Here is an 11,816-nt window from a genome sequence, read left to right as displayed (position 1 = left end):
AAAATTATTTCGGACAGCAATAAAATAACAACAAAAGAAAGATTTTTTTTTTTTCTTAATAGGAAAGGGAAAGGGGGAAAGGGAAAGGGAAAGGGAAAGGGAAGAGATCTGAAGAATTCTTTTAACAATGTCTGTCTGTCCCCCCTCGCAGTAAAAGTAACCGTGTCTCTCTCCTCTTTACGCTCACATACATTAAAAAAATAAAAAAAATAAAAAAGATTGGTCTATTGGTTTCTTTCTTCTACATTCATTTTCAGCTGCCATTTTACTTTCAAACTAAAGTAGAACGTTTACTAATATTGTACTAGTACTAGCTAAATAGTTGAAAGATTAAAATGAGAGAATCACTCCTGTAATAGAGGAATGCAACAAATAATTTCTACAGGAGTTTTCTTTGCTTCTGCTGACAACAATACATTTCATTCAGTTCCCTAGATTATTTTTCCTTTCTCTCCATTTCTTCTAGGGTTTCTACCCCATCCCTTTACTGCTTCTCCTATAGGGTTTTGTACCAACACCCCTCACTTTACCCTTTTTTTAGGTCATATTCCTTTTTGGCTGATTTTAACTTACACTACTTCAATTTTCCAATTATAGGAGTAAGCAATTGGGAGGTAGAATTTTTGATGCATTGAATATTTATTAGCCGAAGCAAGTTGTAGCAGCAGTTACTGCTCTGCTTTACTGAAGACAGATGAATTGAGATCGAAAGCCGAAATGGTAGATCTTTGTGAGGGTGTTATGGCATTGGAAGTTTAAATCGGCCAAGATCGAACATTTTTTTTAAAAACCTTTTGGTTATGTTAGTTGAGAATTGGAGTGGAAAAGACATACCAGTAGTGTTGCAAACATGCATTTTGGTAAACTGGATGATTCTCCCATGTTCCGTAAACAGGTTTGTTCTTCCTCTTCTTTAGCTGATATCTGATATTGTAACTTTAGGCTATAAAAACTAAGAGAATTATCCTGCTTCTTACTCTTTCGCTTTAATTCGGTTATAAGGATCCACTATTATGAAGAATTTGTTTCTTTAGCCACCAAAAATTACAGTTTCGGTTACATGGAAAATGCAGTTTTTCATATTTTTTTTGATTAATTTATCTTTTTTCCCCTTTTAAATCTTAAATGCTACTCCTACGTTTTTTATGAGATAAGTGGCGAGAAGGGCAATTATTTTTCTCTTGATATAGTAATCTCAAATTGAGTTGGCAATTTCTTAGCTGGAGCTTTGATGAGTCGAATACAAAATGGAAATGCAAGTCATATTTCAAAGTGAAAATTGAGTTCTGGTTACTAAATCCTATGATGAATATATCATTGAAGATGGTGAGTTTAGATGAAAGTATGCATTATGTGCTCCAATGAAGTTGTTGTTACATCTTGGTCTTCATTTATTTCAAAAAATTTGCCAAGTCGAACCTCACTGTTCTACTCAGAGAGAAAATTTTGGGCTTTAAGTCGATTCTCACAGAGTTTAGCTTTGTATTGTGGAATGATGTTTGGGTGAAACAGCTGCAATGCTTGGAAGAAAGTGCTGAATCCTTAAGAGAAAGAAGCTTGAAGTTCTATAAAGGATGTCGAAAATACACGTGAGTGTTCTTTGACCATTGTTGGCTTAATAAACTATGCTTTGTTCTTTTTCATTTGGTTTCTTATCGAGCATGTCAAGACTATGAGAGCAATCTAATGGATGTGATTTCATCCCAGAGCACATTCCCTTCAATGTAGTGTGGATATCAATAGTTTCAATGTGGTGGTACCACTTTTTGGTCAAATGACTGCTTGATTTTTATTTTTTCTGTTTTGATTTTTGTAGGTTCTTTCTCGTAATGAAGTTCTTATTCAACTTTGAACTTCTAAATTTAGTTGGTTTACCATAACAAAATACAGTTTAAAAAAAAGGAAAAGAAAAAGAGTGTCTTCTGATTTCTTAAAAGAGGTAGCTACCTGGCGTATGCAACAAATAACTTAATGTTTTTCTTAGATTCTTGTTGAAGTGTCCTTCCCGAAATTCTAGTAGTTGAAAACGATTATTTTGTTTGGATGTTCCAGCTAGAAAGACTGTACTTAATGTTGCATAGAGACCACAACTGTTTATTAGATTAGTGCAGGGTTGTTCAGCTGCCTGTCAATGGGCAAGGTAACAGTGAAAGCTTGTTAATTTTGTTATAGGGATCGAGTATTTATATCAGTTCAATGGTTTGTTTTCTATTAGTCTTTTTGGTTGTTTTGGTGATAAATAGGTGTCCAACCTCTTGTTTTATCCTTGGTGAATTTGTAGTGGTTTTCAAGTATCAGTTTTTCTTTTCTAATTTCAGGGAAGGACTTGGAGAGGGATATGATGGAGATATTGCTTTCGCAAGCGCCCTGGAAACCTTTGGTGGGGGGCACAATGATCCCATTAGTGTTGCATTTGGAGGTATGCAAAAAGGTGGTGCATATATTCATATAATGTTCGGCAGTTTAAAGTCTTTATCTTAGAGTAATGGGATTAGCACTCCAAAATAGCTTCTTGCGCACTATTTTATCCATCCAATGGCAATTAGAACTGTTCTAAGTTTTTCTTTTCTCAAGTGCTAATAACAATTGGCAAAACATGAGATGCACTTTTGTGGGTTCATAGATAAAGAGATGTCTCACAGAGAAATGGATACGTGAGAAATTATTGGTGCGGGAAATATATATTTACAAGCCTCACCCTTCCCCTTAGAAAAGCAGTCCAGCAACCTTTATAACTGTCTCAATGGTCCACCATTTCATGACTTATAAGAAAAAATTGTGATCCTCTACATTATTTGTAGTCTCTATTCTCTAGGCTTTATTTTTATCTTATTTTTTGTTTCTATGCCTCTCTGCCTTCTTAAAGGTAGGGGTAAGGTCTGCGTACACACTACCCTCCCCAGACCCCACTTGCTGGATTACACTGGGTTTGTTGTTGTTGTATTTTTTGTTTCTTTGGTATCTGTCTATTTGGTATTGCCATTTGAGTGTGCTGAGAATGAGTCATGAACGTTGGTTTAACGTGGTACTTGTTTATGTATTCTGGAGTTTGGATCCCATCTCCAATTAGTTACATGCCAAGTTTGACAAGAATATCTTGGGGATTCAGAAATTTCCTGGACCTTTTTTGCTTGTTTTACTAAACTGAATTTACTGTAGTGTTTAGTGATCAGAATTTAGTGAGACTCAGATGAGGATCTTCTACATTGCAACATTGTATGTCTCATAAAGTATCCAGAGGGTATAAGTTAATGTCCGACTGAAAATCTCCAGAACTATTCTCCCTTCATTTTTGGCATCAGCTAAATGGCGTCCTTTCAAAAACTTTTGTATCTGACCAGCATAAAGAGCTTGGCTCTATAAATGCTGAAACACCTTTCGATATTCTAACTTAGTGCTTTGACATTTATGAATTCATAGTTTCCCACTTTTACTTCACAAGTTTCATATGACAAAACCAATTTCAACATGTGATCTTTAGTTGAATAATGCCCTATTAAGTGTTCAATCACTTACTCAGTTCTAATTGTAGGCCCTGTAATGACTAAATTTACTATTGCGCTGAGGGAAATCGGGACTTATAAGGAAGTTCTTCGGTCACAGGTAAAGTTTCCAATGGTTTCTCAGTTTTTTTATTATTGTTGCAATATTGTTTCGGATGCTATATTGCTCAACTCCTTATTCGAGGCAGAAGGCAGCACCGATTGCCTTTCAAGAGATGATTTCTAAATCTATTCAATATTACCCTTTTCTTTGGGTGTGCTTCCCGGGGTTATTGTCTTGACCAGTTTCACCTTGATATGAAGTATACTGGCTTCTAAGAAAGTCATTGTGAATGAGCCCCATTCTAAGCTCTATCTTGTCCCTGACACTCATTAGCTCCATTCTAAGCTCTATCTTTCCCTGACACTCATTTCTGCAATATCTGTGTTAAAATCTTGTCGATCATAACCTTTAAGAACACAAAACACCAATTTTCATCATCTGTGACCTAAGAAATATGGTTCTTTTTCCTAATAAGAGAGAAATATGATTCTCTTTTGTGTTCCTCTTTTTTTCCCTCTCCTTTTATGTGAACTTAAATATCGCCTTCTTTCATCAGTAAGTTATCCCTTCTTGTGCTAGTTGAATGATTTACTATTTTTGTTTCTATCAGTAGCAGCAGAATTTTCTGATCTCTTTGATATTTTATTCAAACCTGGCATTCTTCTTGACTTTACTCATTCTATAATTAAATTTCTAGATTTTTCCTCCTTTGAGGCTCTCCTTCCTATGAGAAGAATAAAAATATGACTGTAAGTGATTTCTTCTCATCTGTCTAAGCCTTGGCAGACAGAGTTATCCGGTACCTGTGCTGGTGGGCGGTAGCAGGTACCCAGTGGAATAGTCGAGGTGCATGCAAGTTGGACGCCCCAAAAAGAAAAAGAGAAAAAACAGAACTGCAAGTGATCTGGTTAGTTGATAGTGGGATTTAGCTAACCACCTACTTCTCTGACATTCATACTATATTCTCAGGTTGAGCACATGCTGAATGATCGGTTGCTGCAGTTTGTGAATATAGATCTGCAAGATGTCAAGGTATTCTTTGACTTCCCTTCTTTTCTAAAAGGCATTTCTGATTGCTACTTCAGGTTTATAAACATATACATATGCCCCCATGACTCTGGTCTACTGTTAGCGCGACCCGTGATGTGTGGGTTAGGCACACATCACGGACCCACATCACGGTTTTAAATCCCGGGACAAAGGCGTTGTAGTTAAGTGGATAAGGTTAGAAGGACGGACCCATTATTCGCATTCGAACCATGCGCCATTGGGCCTTGGGGTTTCTCGGTTTATTAAAAAAGTTCCACATGTGAAAAACCTGATTTTGTGGGCTTAAATGTTCAAATATAATAAAATGATTTTGTAAGTATTTGCTACAAGGAGTTCTCTTTCTGCAGGAAGCTCGGAAGCGCTTTGACAAGGCTAGTCTTCTTTATGATCAGGTATTCTTATTCCTAATGCTTGTGATACATTTCACCATCTGATGCTTTTGCTGATATATTTATCTGTAGATAGTATTCAGTATACAGAAACCTTTCCTCTATTAAAAACCTATTAAAAATTTCTTTGTCAAAAAATGTTCTAATACATTGTTAGCACGTACCTATTATCATGATATTCTGGTTTACCTCGATTGTTTCCTCAAATGTCTCTTGGTGATATGTTTAGCACTTCATTGGGGTTGAAGGAACTCTTTAAGTTTGCACAAAACAGGCTAGTTGATTGGAGTTCTGAATTAAAAGAACTAGGCATACTTCCACTGTTGTTGATTTAATTTTGGGATTTTCTATTATATCCATTAGTAAACATTATCTAATTCTCATCGATATATGCTCCATGCTGCAGGCTCGGGAGAAGTTTTTGTCACTAAGGAAAGGCACAAAAAGTGACATTGCGAGTGTACTAGAGGAGGTATAGTCAGAAATAGCATCCAGCCATGCATACTGCCTATAACATTGTGAAGTCACACTTGTTTTACATTTCCACATATTATTGACTACTTTGGAAATAAAGGAAGGGAAAAAACACGTAACATGGTTTTAACTCATCCAGGAACTTCATAGTGCGAGATCAACTTTCGAGCAAGCTCGATTCAGTTTGGTGAGTGAATCTGTAGTTAGAGCATCTCAAGGAATCTCTTACATTTGATGTTTCAGAAAGTGTTACCACAATGGCAATGGCATGCTGACTTTTTCCCCCCTTTTTGAATCATAACAAACCAGGTAACCACCCTTTCTAATGTTGAAGCAAAGAAACGGTTTGAATTCTTGGAGGCAGTTAGTGGTACAATGGATGCTCATCTTCGTTATTTCAAACAGGCATGTCATACTGCTGGGGACTATTCTAGCCTATTTGTTTCCAACTTCTCACATTCTATTTCTATCTTTTAGGGATACGAGCTTTTGCATCAGATGGAGCCATATATCAATCAGGTTTGTCTTGTTGCTTTTCATTGGTGGCAATTTGATTGAGGTCACTACAATTAAAATAACAGATAAGTACAATCAATTTTTGGTTTATTTCCTAGAGAAAAGGTTAATGATCAAATTTACATTTAGGTAATGGAGAATGAGATACCTTGCATCTTCTGCCAACTGTCCTCAGTTTCTGCTTTCTTTTCATACTTAGAATGGTTCCAACCGGCTCTTTTCATGTCTCCTTATGTCTCATGGATCTTGACATACACGGCAAACACTCTTATAATGACTCTATTTCTCATATGTTGTTGTGTATTGACTCATTGTCTTGTCATGGGACCTACAATGATCGAGAGCTAGAGCACGGCCTGGGGGTTTGGCCGAACCCATTAGCTTTTGTCCAAACTATGTATTTGTCTTAAGAAATTCATCGAATATATTCGATTTTATTAATTTTGAACCCAGTAACTTAAACAGATTAGATTCCTGAACCCATAAACTTCAAATCCTGACTTCGCCTGACTACGCCTCTACTGGGACTGAGAGTCATTTAATACTTGAGTTGCTGCAAATGTGACATGATATGTTAAATGCATAAATAGTAATTGCCATTTGTTGCTGTCTCATAGGTGGTTGATATTGAAGGGTCATTTTTAATCTTTTTGCAGGTCCTGACTTATGCTCAGCAGTCTCGAGAGCGCTCCAACTATGAGAAGGCAGCTCTCAATGAAAAGATGCAAGAATACAAAAGACAAGTAGATCGAGAGAGCAGGTGGTTTTCGAATGGATCTAATGGATCTCCTAATGGAGATGGTATACAAGCCATTGGCAGAAGTTCACATAAGCAGATAGAAGCTGTTATGCAATCTGCTTCAAGGGGAAAGGTGTTGAAACTATTATATTATCGAGAACCCTTGCGTCAATCTTATTGTATCCTTTATGTATTATCTTTCATGTTTTTAAAGTGTTTCTATCTACCCTTCACACCTATCATCAGCTAAAACTACAGAGATCTTTCAGGTTCAAACCATCAGACAAGGTTATCTCTCAAAGCGCTCATCAAACTTGAGGGGAGACTGGAAAAGAAGGTTTTTTGTCCTTGATAGCCGTGGAATGTTGTACTACTATCGCAAACAGAACACCAAACCATATGTGCGTACTGCCTGCAATATAGGCTGGGATGTCAAAGTAATACCATCCAGCTAACCCTAATTTGTGGTCTATTGAGTTCACTTTCTATTCTGCAGGGGTCAGGTAGTCAACATTCTGGCCAGAGAAATAGTTCCGAGCTTGGATCTGGACTTCTAAGTCGCTGGCTTTCATCTCATTATCATGGTGGTGTGCATGATGAAAAGTCTGTTGCTCATCACACTGTAAACCTTTTGACATCAACTATAAAGATTGATGCTGAACAATCAGATCTGCGGTTTTGCTTCAGGATTATCTCACCTACAAAGAGCTACACCTTGCAGGTGAATAGCTATCACATTTTCATTTTGGATATCTCATGCCAACCATTGCACTATTCTTGCATGGTGGATTGAGTGCTAGACTTGTGAGATCAGAATTTATTGGTTTCCCCGTTATTGCAGGCAGAGAGTGCGTTGGACCAAATGGATTGGATTGAGAAAATAACAGGAGTTATCGCTTCTTTATTGAGTTCTCAGGCTCCTGACAGGGTAACTATTAGAAGCTGCTATACATTTTTATTGCCTTAATTCGGTGCATAATCAATAACAATGTCCCAGCTTTATTTTTCAGTGTTTGACTGCCAGTCCTATGGGAAGTGGTCATCATCGATCTGCCAGTGAGAGCAGTTCATTTGAAAGTTCAGATTTTGACCCGCCTGCAGTTGAAGACCATTCATTTGACAGGCTTACCTCTGCACATCATGAGCGCCATTTCAGAAATTCACAACAGCTACGATCTGCACCAAGAACTGAACAACCAATTGACACATTACGTAGAGTATGCGGCAATGATAAGTGCGCTGATTGTGGTGCGGCTGAACCAGATTGGGCATCTTTAAATCTTGGTGTTCTTGTCTGTATTGAATGTTCAGGTGTTCATCGTAATCTTGGTGTGCATGTGTCAAAGGTAAATTTTAGATTTCTAATACATTGTATTTAGTCACGGGCTATACTGCCTCTTGTTGGGATCTAAAATTCATTTATTTCTTGTAAAAAAAGTTAAAGTTGGTATACACAAAAGTGGCTTCTAGCAATTGCATGGATTTACCTTGTATTTAACATACTAAAGATCTGTTGAGACTTTTTGAACTTTAAGCAGTAGAATGGTACAAGATCACCTAAAAGATTGTTTCTTATTCTCTTATTTTTATTTGCTGAAAATCAGTTACTTTGATTGTTTTAGAGGTTCACAACCATGTACTTTGCATGAGGCAAATAATTATGAAATCAGAATTTTCTGCTTGGTTTATGGCTCTCATATATGTGGGAAATTCTTTAGGTAGTTGAATGATCAGGAAAAATGAAATTTCTAGTGTTCCTCTTGATGGTAGCTTTAATGATACATGTGATACTGGTGTACTGGTAGATTATGAAACTTTAGACTAGCTTTTGAAAGATATGCATGTTAGTTTTCTTCTTTCTGACAGAGTTGGAGTTGTTTAGAAAAGACATGTCTTTTGAGCATCTACTTTGTATAAGCCCCTCTGAACATTTTTATGTTTGTAGTTGATAGGCCTTTCTATAGTTAACGACCAGTTATAACATTTATATTGGTGCATTGAGTTGGTTTCTGCATCTTCTCCTCAGCTGTGGTCGTTTCTTTGCAGGTGAGGTCACTGACACTTGATGTCAAAGTATGGGAGCCTTCTGTTATAGCTTTATTTCAGTCGTTGGGGAATACCTTCGCAAATTCAGTCTGGGAGGAGTCGCTGCAAGCAAGAGGTGCTTTCCAAGTTAACGTGTGTGCCGCCAGGTAAGTTACCCCCTCAATCATTTCTCCTTTGAAGTTTACCTTCAGCTTTCTGATATAAATTGGCTGTTTCAAACTGAAGCTCGTACAGATCTGATAAACTGCAACAGCTCTACATCAGCAAGCCAAGTCATGGTGATCCCATTTCAACCAAGGAGAAATTTATCCATGCAAAGGTCTACTATCATCCTTCAGAATTGTTCTGACATTGAGCATTTTTATACTTTTTAATCGGTCAGATTTATAGAAGAGACATCTTTGGTTGCATGAAGTGTTATTACTATGAAGAAAGATGTCACTGCGAGACTACAAAGATCTCTGAGAATATCAGAGTGCTAGCTTGATAGCTGCAGTCACACCATCAAGAAGATTCCCCTTGTCCCATTTTTGTTTTTGGAACTCTGATTTTGGCAAACTCTATGGATATCATGTGTTTAGAAATGAAGTTTCTTGATATGTTTGGGAGCTTGGTAACTGGCCCGGGGAATCGAATTAGTGGAGAAGGAAAAAAATGGCTTTCAATCTCACCCCGTGGCCCCTCTCTCTTCCCAAATGGGAAAAAAACCATACAATTATAGGAAAAAAAAAAAGAAAAAGAAAAAAAGGAAAACCTAACCTGGTTCTCACATCCATAGTCTAGTTTGATTGGGAATGATGTCTTTTAAGTGCGAAGTACTCAAGTGCCATCACATGATGGAAGAATTGAGCTTATTGTGGGCTGGTTATTCAGGCCTGCAATTGGCTGTCTTAGCCTTTTTTTTTTGTTAGCCTAACATATTCATTTCTCCTATAAAATTGACTTTATTTTGACTTTTATCATTTCGCAGGACTTTCCTGGTTATTAATTTAATATTTTCTCCATTATCACAGTATGCAGATAAAACATTTGTCCGGCGGACCAAGGACAGTCACTCTGTAGCACAAATGATGTGGGAGGCTGTTCGAGCTAATGATAAGAAAGCTGTGTATCGCCTTATTGTAAGCTCTGAAGCAGATGTTAATGCTATTTACAAGCAAGTCGCATCTAATTCTTCCTTAACCCTTGCCAAAGTAATGCTGTTACAAGAACAACCATACACTGATCCAAGCTCTACTTGCTTAAAAATGGAATTGGCAAGTCCAAGTGAAAGGCATATAATTGGGGACTTTGATGGGTGCTCCATTCTACACCTTGCTTGTGAAACAGCTGACCTAGGGATGCTAGAGCTTCTTATGCAGTATGGTGCAAACATAAATGCTTCAGATTCAAGTGGTCAGACACCACTTCATTGGTGTGTTATAAGAGGCAAAGCTGCATTTGCTAAGTTGCTTCTTGCAAGGTAATCAGAAGTAGTATACTGTGGTAATACGTATATGTTTCCACATTGGTGTTTCATTGGGTGGGGGTGGTCATATTTCTTAATAATCTTCTGATGGGGGCAGTTGCATGTTCCGTACAAATTTATCCTTTTGTAAACCCAGTAAGCCATTCAATTCTCTGTCTGTTAACATTTGCCCTCTTGTGTGATTAACTGCAGGGGTGCTGATCCACATGCTTTGAACGGGGAAAGTAAAACCCCTTATGATCTTGCATTGGACTCAAATTTTAATGACAGTGAGGTCCTTAGTCTCTTGTCAGACACAACTGCTTAATTTATTCAAGAGAGTATATACCAAATGAGGATAGAGATTGAAGGTGTCGCCTTTGTTGAAACGAAATCAGGGTTCAGTTATTTGTAATTATGTTAGTGAATTTTGTGCTGATGGATCTCTGTTGAAGGACACCACTGCTTCTGCATAGAGGGCTCTCGATGTTGAATGTTGTGGTTGGCAAGATGGCCGGGGTCTACACTTCCGGAATCATAATATGAAGTATAATGCTAGGGGTTGTCTATCAAGCTTGATTTTGGAGGTCAGATGCATTGAAGGATTGCAGTATTTTTGTTGTAAAGTTGCTTTCTCACTTATCAGTTTTATTGGTTTTTGTTTTTAGAGTTCTGTTTTTGTGGCAGGGGCAAGGCATCCGCCTTGCGTGCTGGTGTTTGGTGTACATTTGTCGGTTATCTTTTGTTGGGTAGCCTGTGTATATCTAAACCAAAGTGGTAATTTAACCGAGGGAAATGTATTTGCCTGCCGTGTTCTGCTTAACCTAAAATTTGACTAACAAGTTAAATCAGTTAAATTGGTATTTGGGCTTTAAGAAATTGATTTAGTCCAATTTCGTTGATCTTTGAAAGTAGGAGAGGAGCAGATAAAGTTGATAGTAGCAAGTAAGAACAATGAGAATAAGAACGATGTGAAAATAATAAAGCGGAAAGAAAGAGCTTTTTATTGATGAATGTTTGAGTAATCCTAGTAGCTTAACGTGGCTGAAAGCGTGTAACGATTTAGGTATAATATCAGCAATACAACATTCCAATTAGAGCGCATTCAAATGGGGAAAGGGGGATATTTATACTCTAACCCTTATATAATCGTTTTCCTAATTTCCTACCTAGCTGTTACTTGCTTTGTTCGTCTTAGTGTATGTGCGTTACACGTGTATACAACGTTAGTAAACTAAAACTTGTATACCAGAAATATTAATTATGTAAAATTAAAAATAACGTTAAACTGTCACTTAAGTGACAAAAATAAATGTGATTACATAGATATAGTAATTGGATATTTTTAGAACTTGCAAAAATAAATAGATCAACTAAGTTAGTTATATATTATTTTAATTATAGGTATTTTATTGTATGAGATAATAATATGTTAGTGCATTATTGAACCTAGCCTAATTTCTCTTTCATAAACGATGTTGTCGGTCCTAAAAATTTCAAATTATTTATTTAAGATTGAAACAAAAATGATAACTCTTTATCATTTAATCATTTAGATGCGTATTGTTTACAATAAAATAAATTACCAAGTAAAATATTTAATCAAAGA

At 36.9% G+C, this 11,816-nt stretch overlaps 1 protein-coding gene across 2 annotated transcripts; it reads left to right on the top strand.

The window, feature by feature from the left end:
• Positions 1 to 221: 221 nt before the first annotated feature.
• LOC104240407 (ADP-ribosylation factor GTPase-activating protein AGD3) lies at positions 222 to 11,016 on the top strand. 2 transcript variants are annotated; one of them, XM_009795246.2, is made up of 19 exons: positions 222 to 895; positions 1,513 to 1,589; positions 2,319 to 2,419; positions 3,533 to 3,603; positions 4,516 to 4,578; positions 4,944 to 4,988; positions 5,392 to 5,457; positions 5,599 to 5,646; positions 5,769 to 5,864; positions 5,937 to 5,978; positions 6,632 to 6,847; positions 6,984 to 7,115; positions 7,211 to 7,435; positions 7,556 to 7,642; positions 7,725 to 8,060; positions 8,761 to 8,906; positions 8,986 to 9,079; positions 9,774 to 10,222; positions 10,421 to 11,016. In XM_009795246.2, the coding sequence occupies exons 1-19, from the start codon at positions 851 to 853 to the stop codon at positions 10,533 to 10,535; spliced, it is 2,454 nt and encodes an 817-aa protein (XP_009793548.1). In that variant the 5' UTR covers positions 222 to 850; the 3' UTR covers positions 10,536 to 11,016. The 2 variants fall into 2 exon arrangements, with proteins under 2 accessions (XP_009793548.1, XP_009793546.1); XM_009795244.2 differs by having other exon boundaries at positions 6,632 to 6,893; positions 6,961 to 7,115.
• Positions 11,017 to 11,816: the final 800 nt, after the last annotated feature.

The sequence above is a fragment of the Nicotiana sylvestris genome, chromosome 8, assembly GCF_000393655.2.
Source record: "Nicotiana sylvestris chromosome 8, ASM39365v2, whole genome shotgun sequence".
NCBI classification, from domain to species: domain Eukaryota; kingdom Viridiplantae; phylum Streptophyta; class Magnoliopsida; order Solanales; family Solanaceae; genus Nicotiana; species Nicotiana sylvestris.
The sequence above is the reverse complement of the archived record's forward strand: the minus strand, read 5'-3'. Positions and strand labels throughout refer to the sequence as shown.

What these genes read in the sequence shown, in the direction of transcription:
- LOC104240407 (XM_009795244.2), top strand. Translation starts at nt 851, where the DNA reads ATGCATTTTGGTAAACTGGATGATTCTCCCATGTTCCGTAAACAG. An exon ending in TTGCGAGTGTACTAGAGGAG is followed by an intron (nt 5,458 to 5,598) that starts GTATAGTCAGAA and finishes TAACTCATCCAG; the next exon opens with GAACTTCATAGTGCGAGATC. An exon ending in GCTAAGTTGCTTCTTGCAAG is followed by an intron (nt 10,223 to 10,420) that starts GTAATCAGAAGT and finishes GATTAACTGCAG; the next exon opens with GGGTGCTGATCCACATGCTT.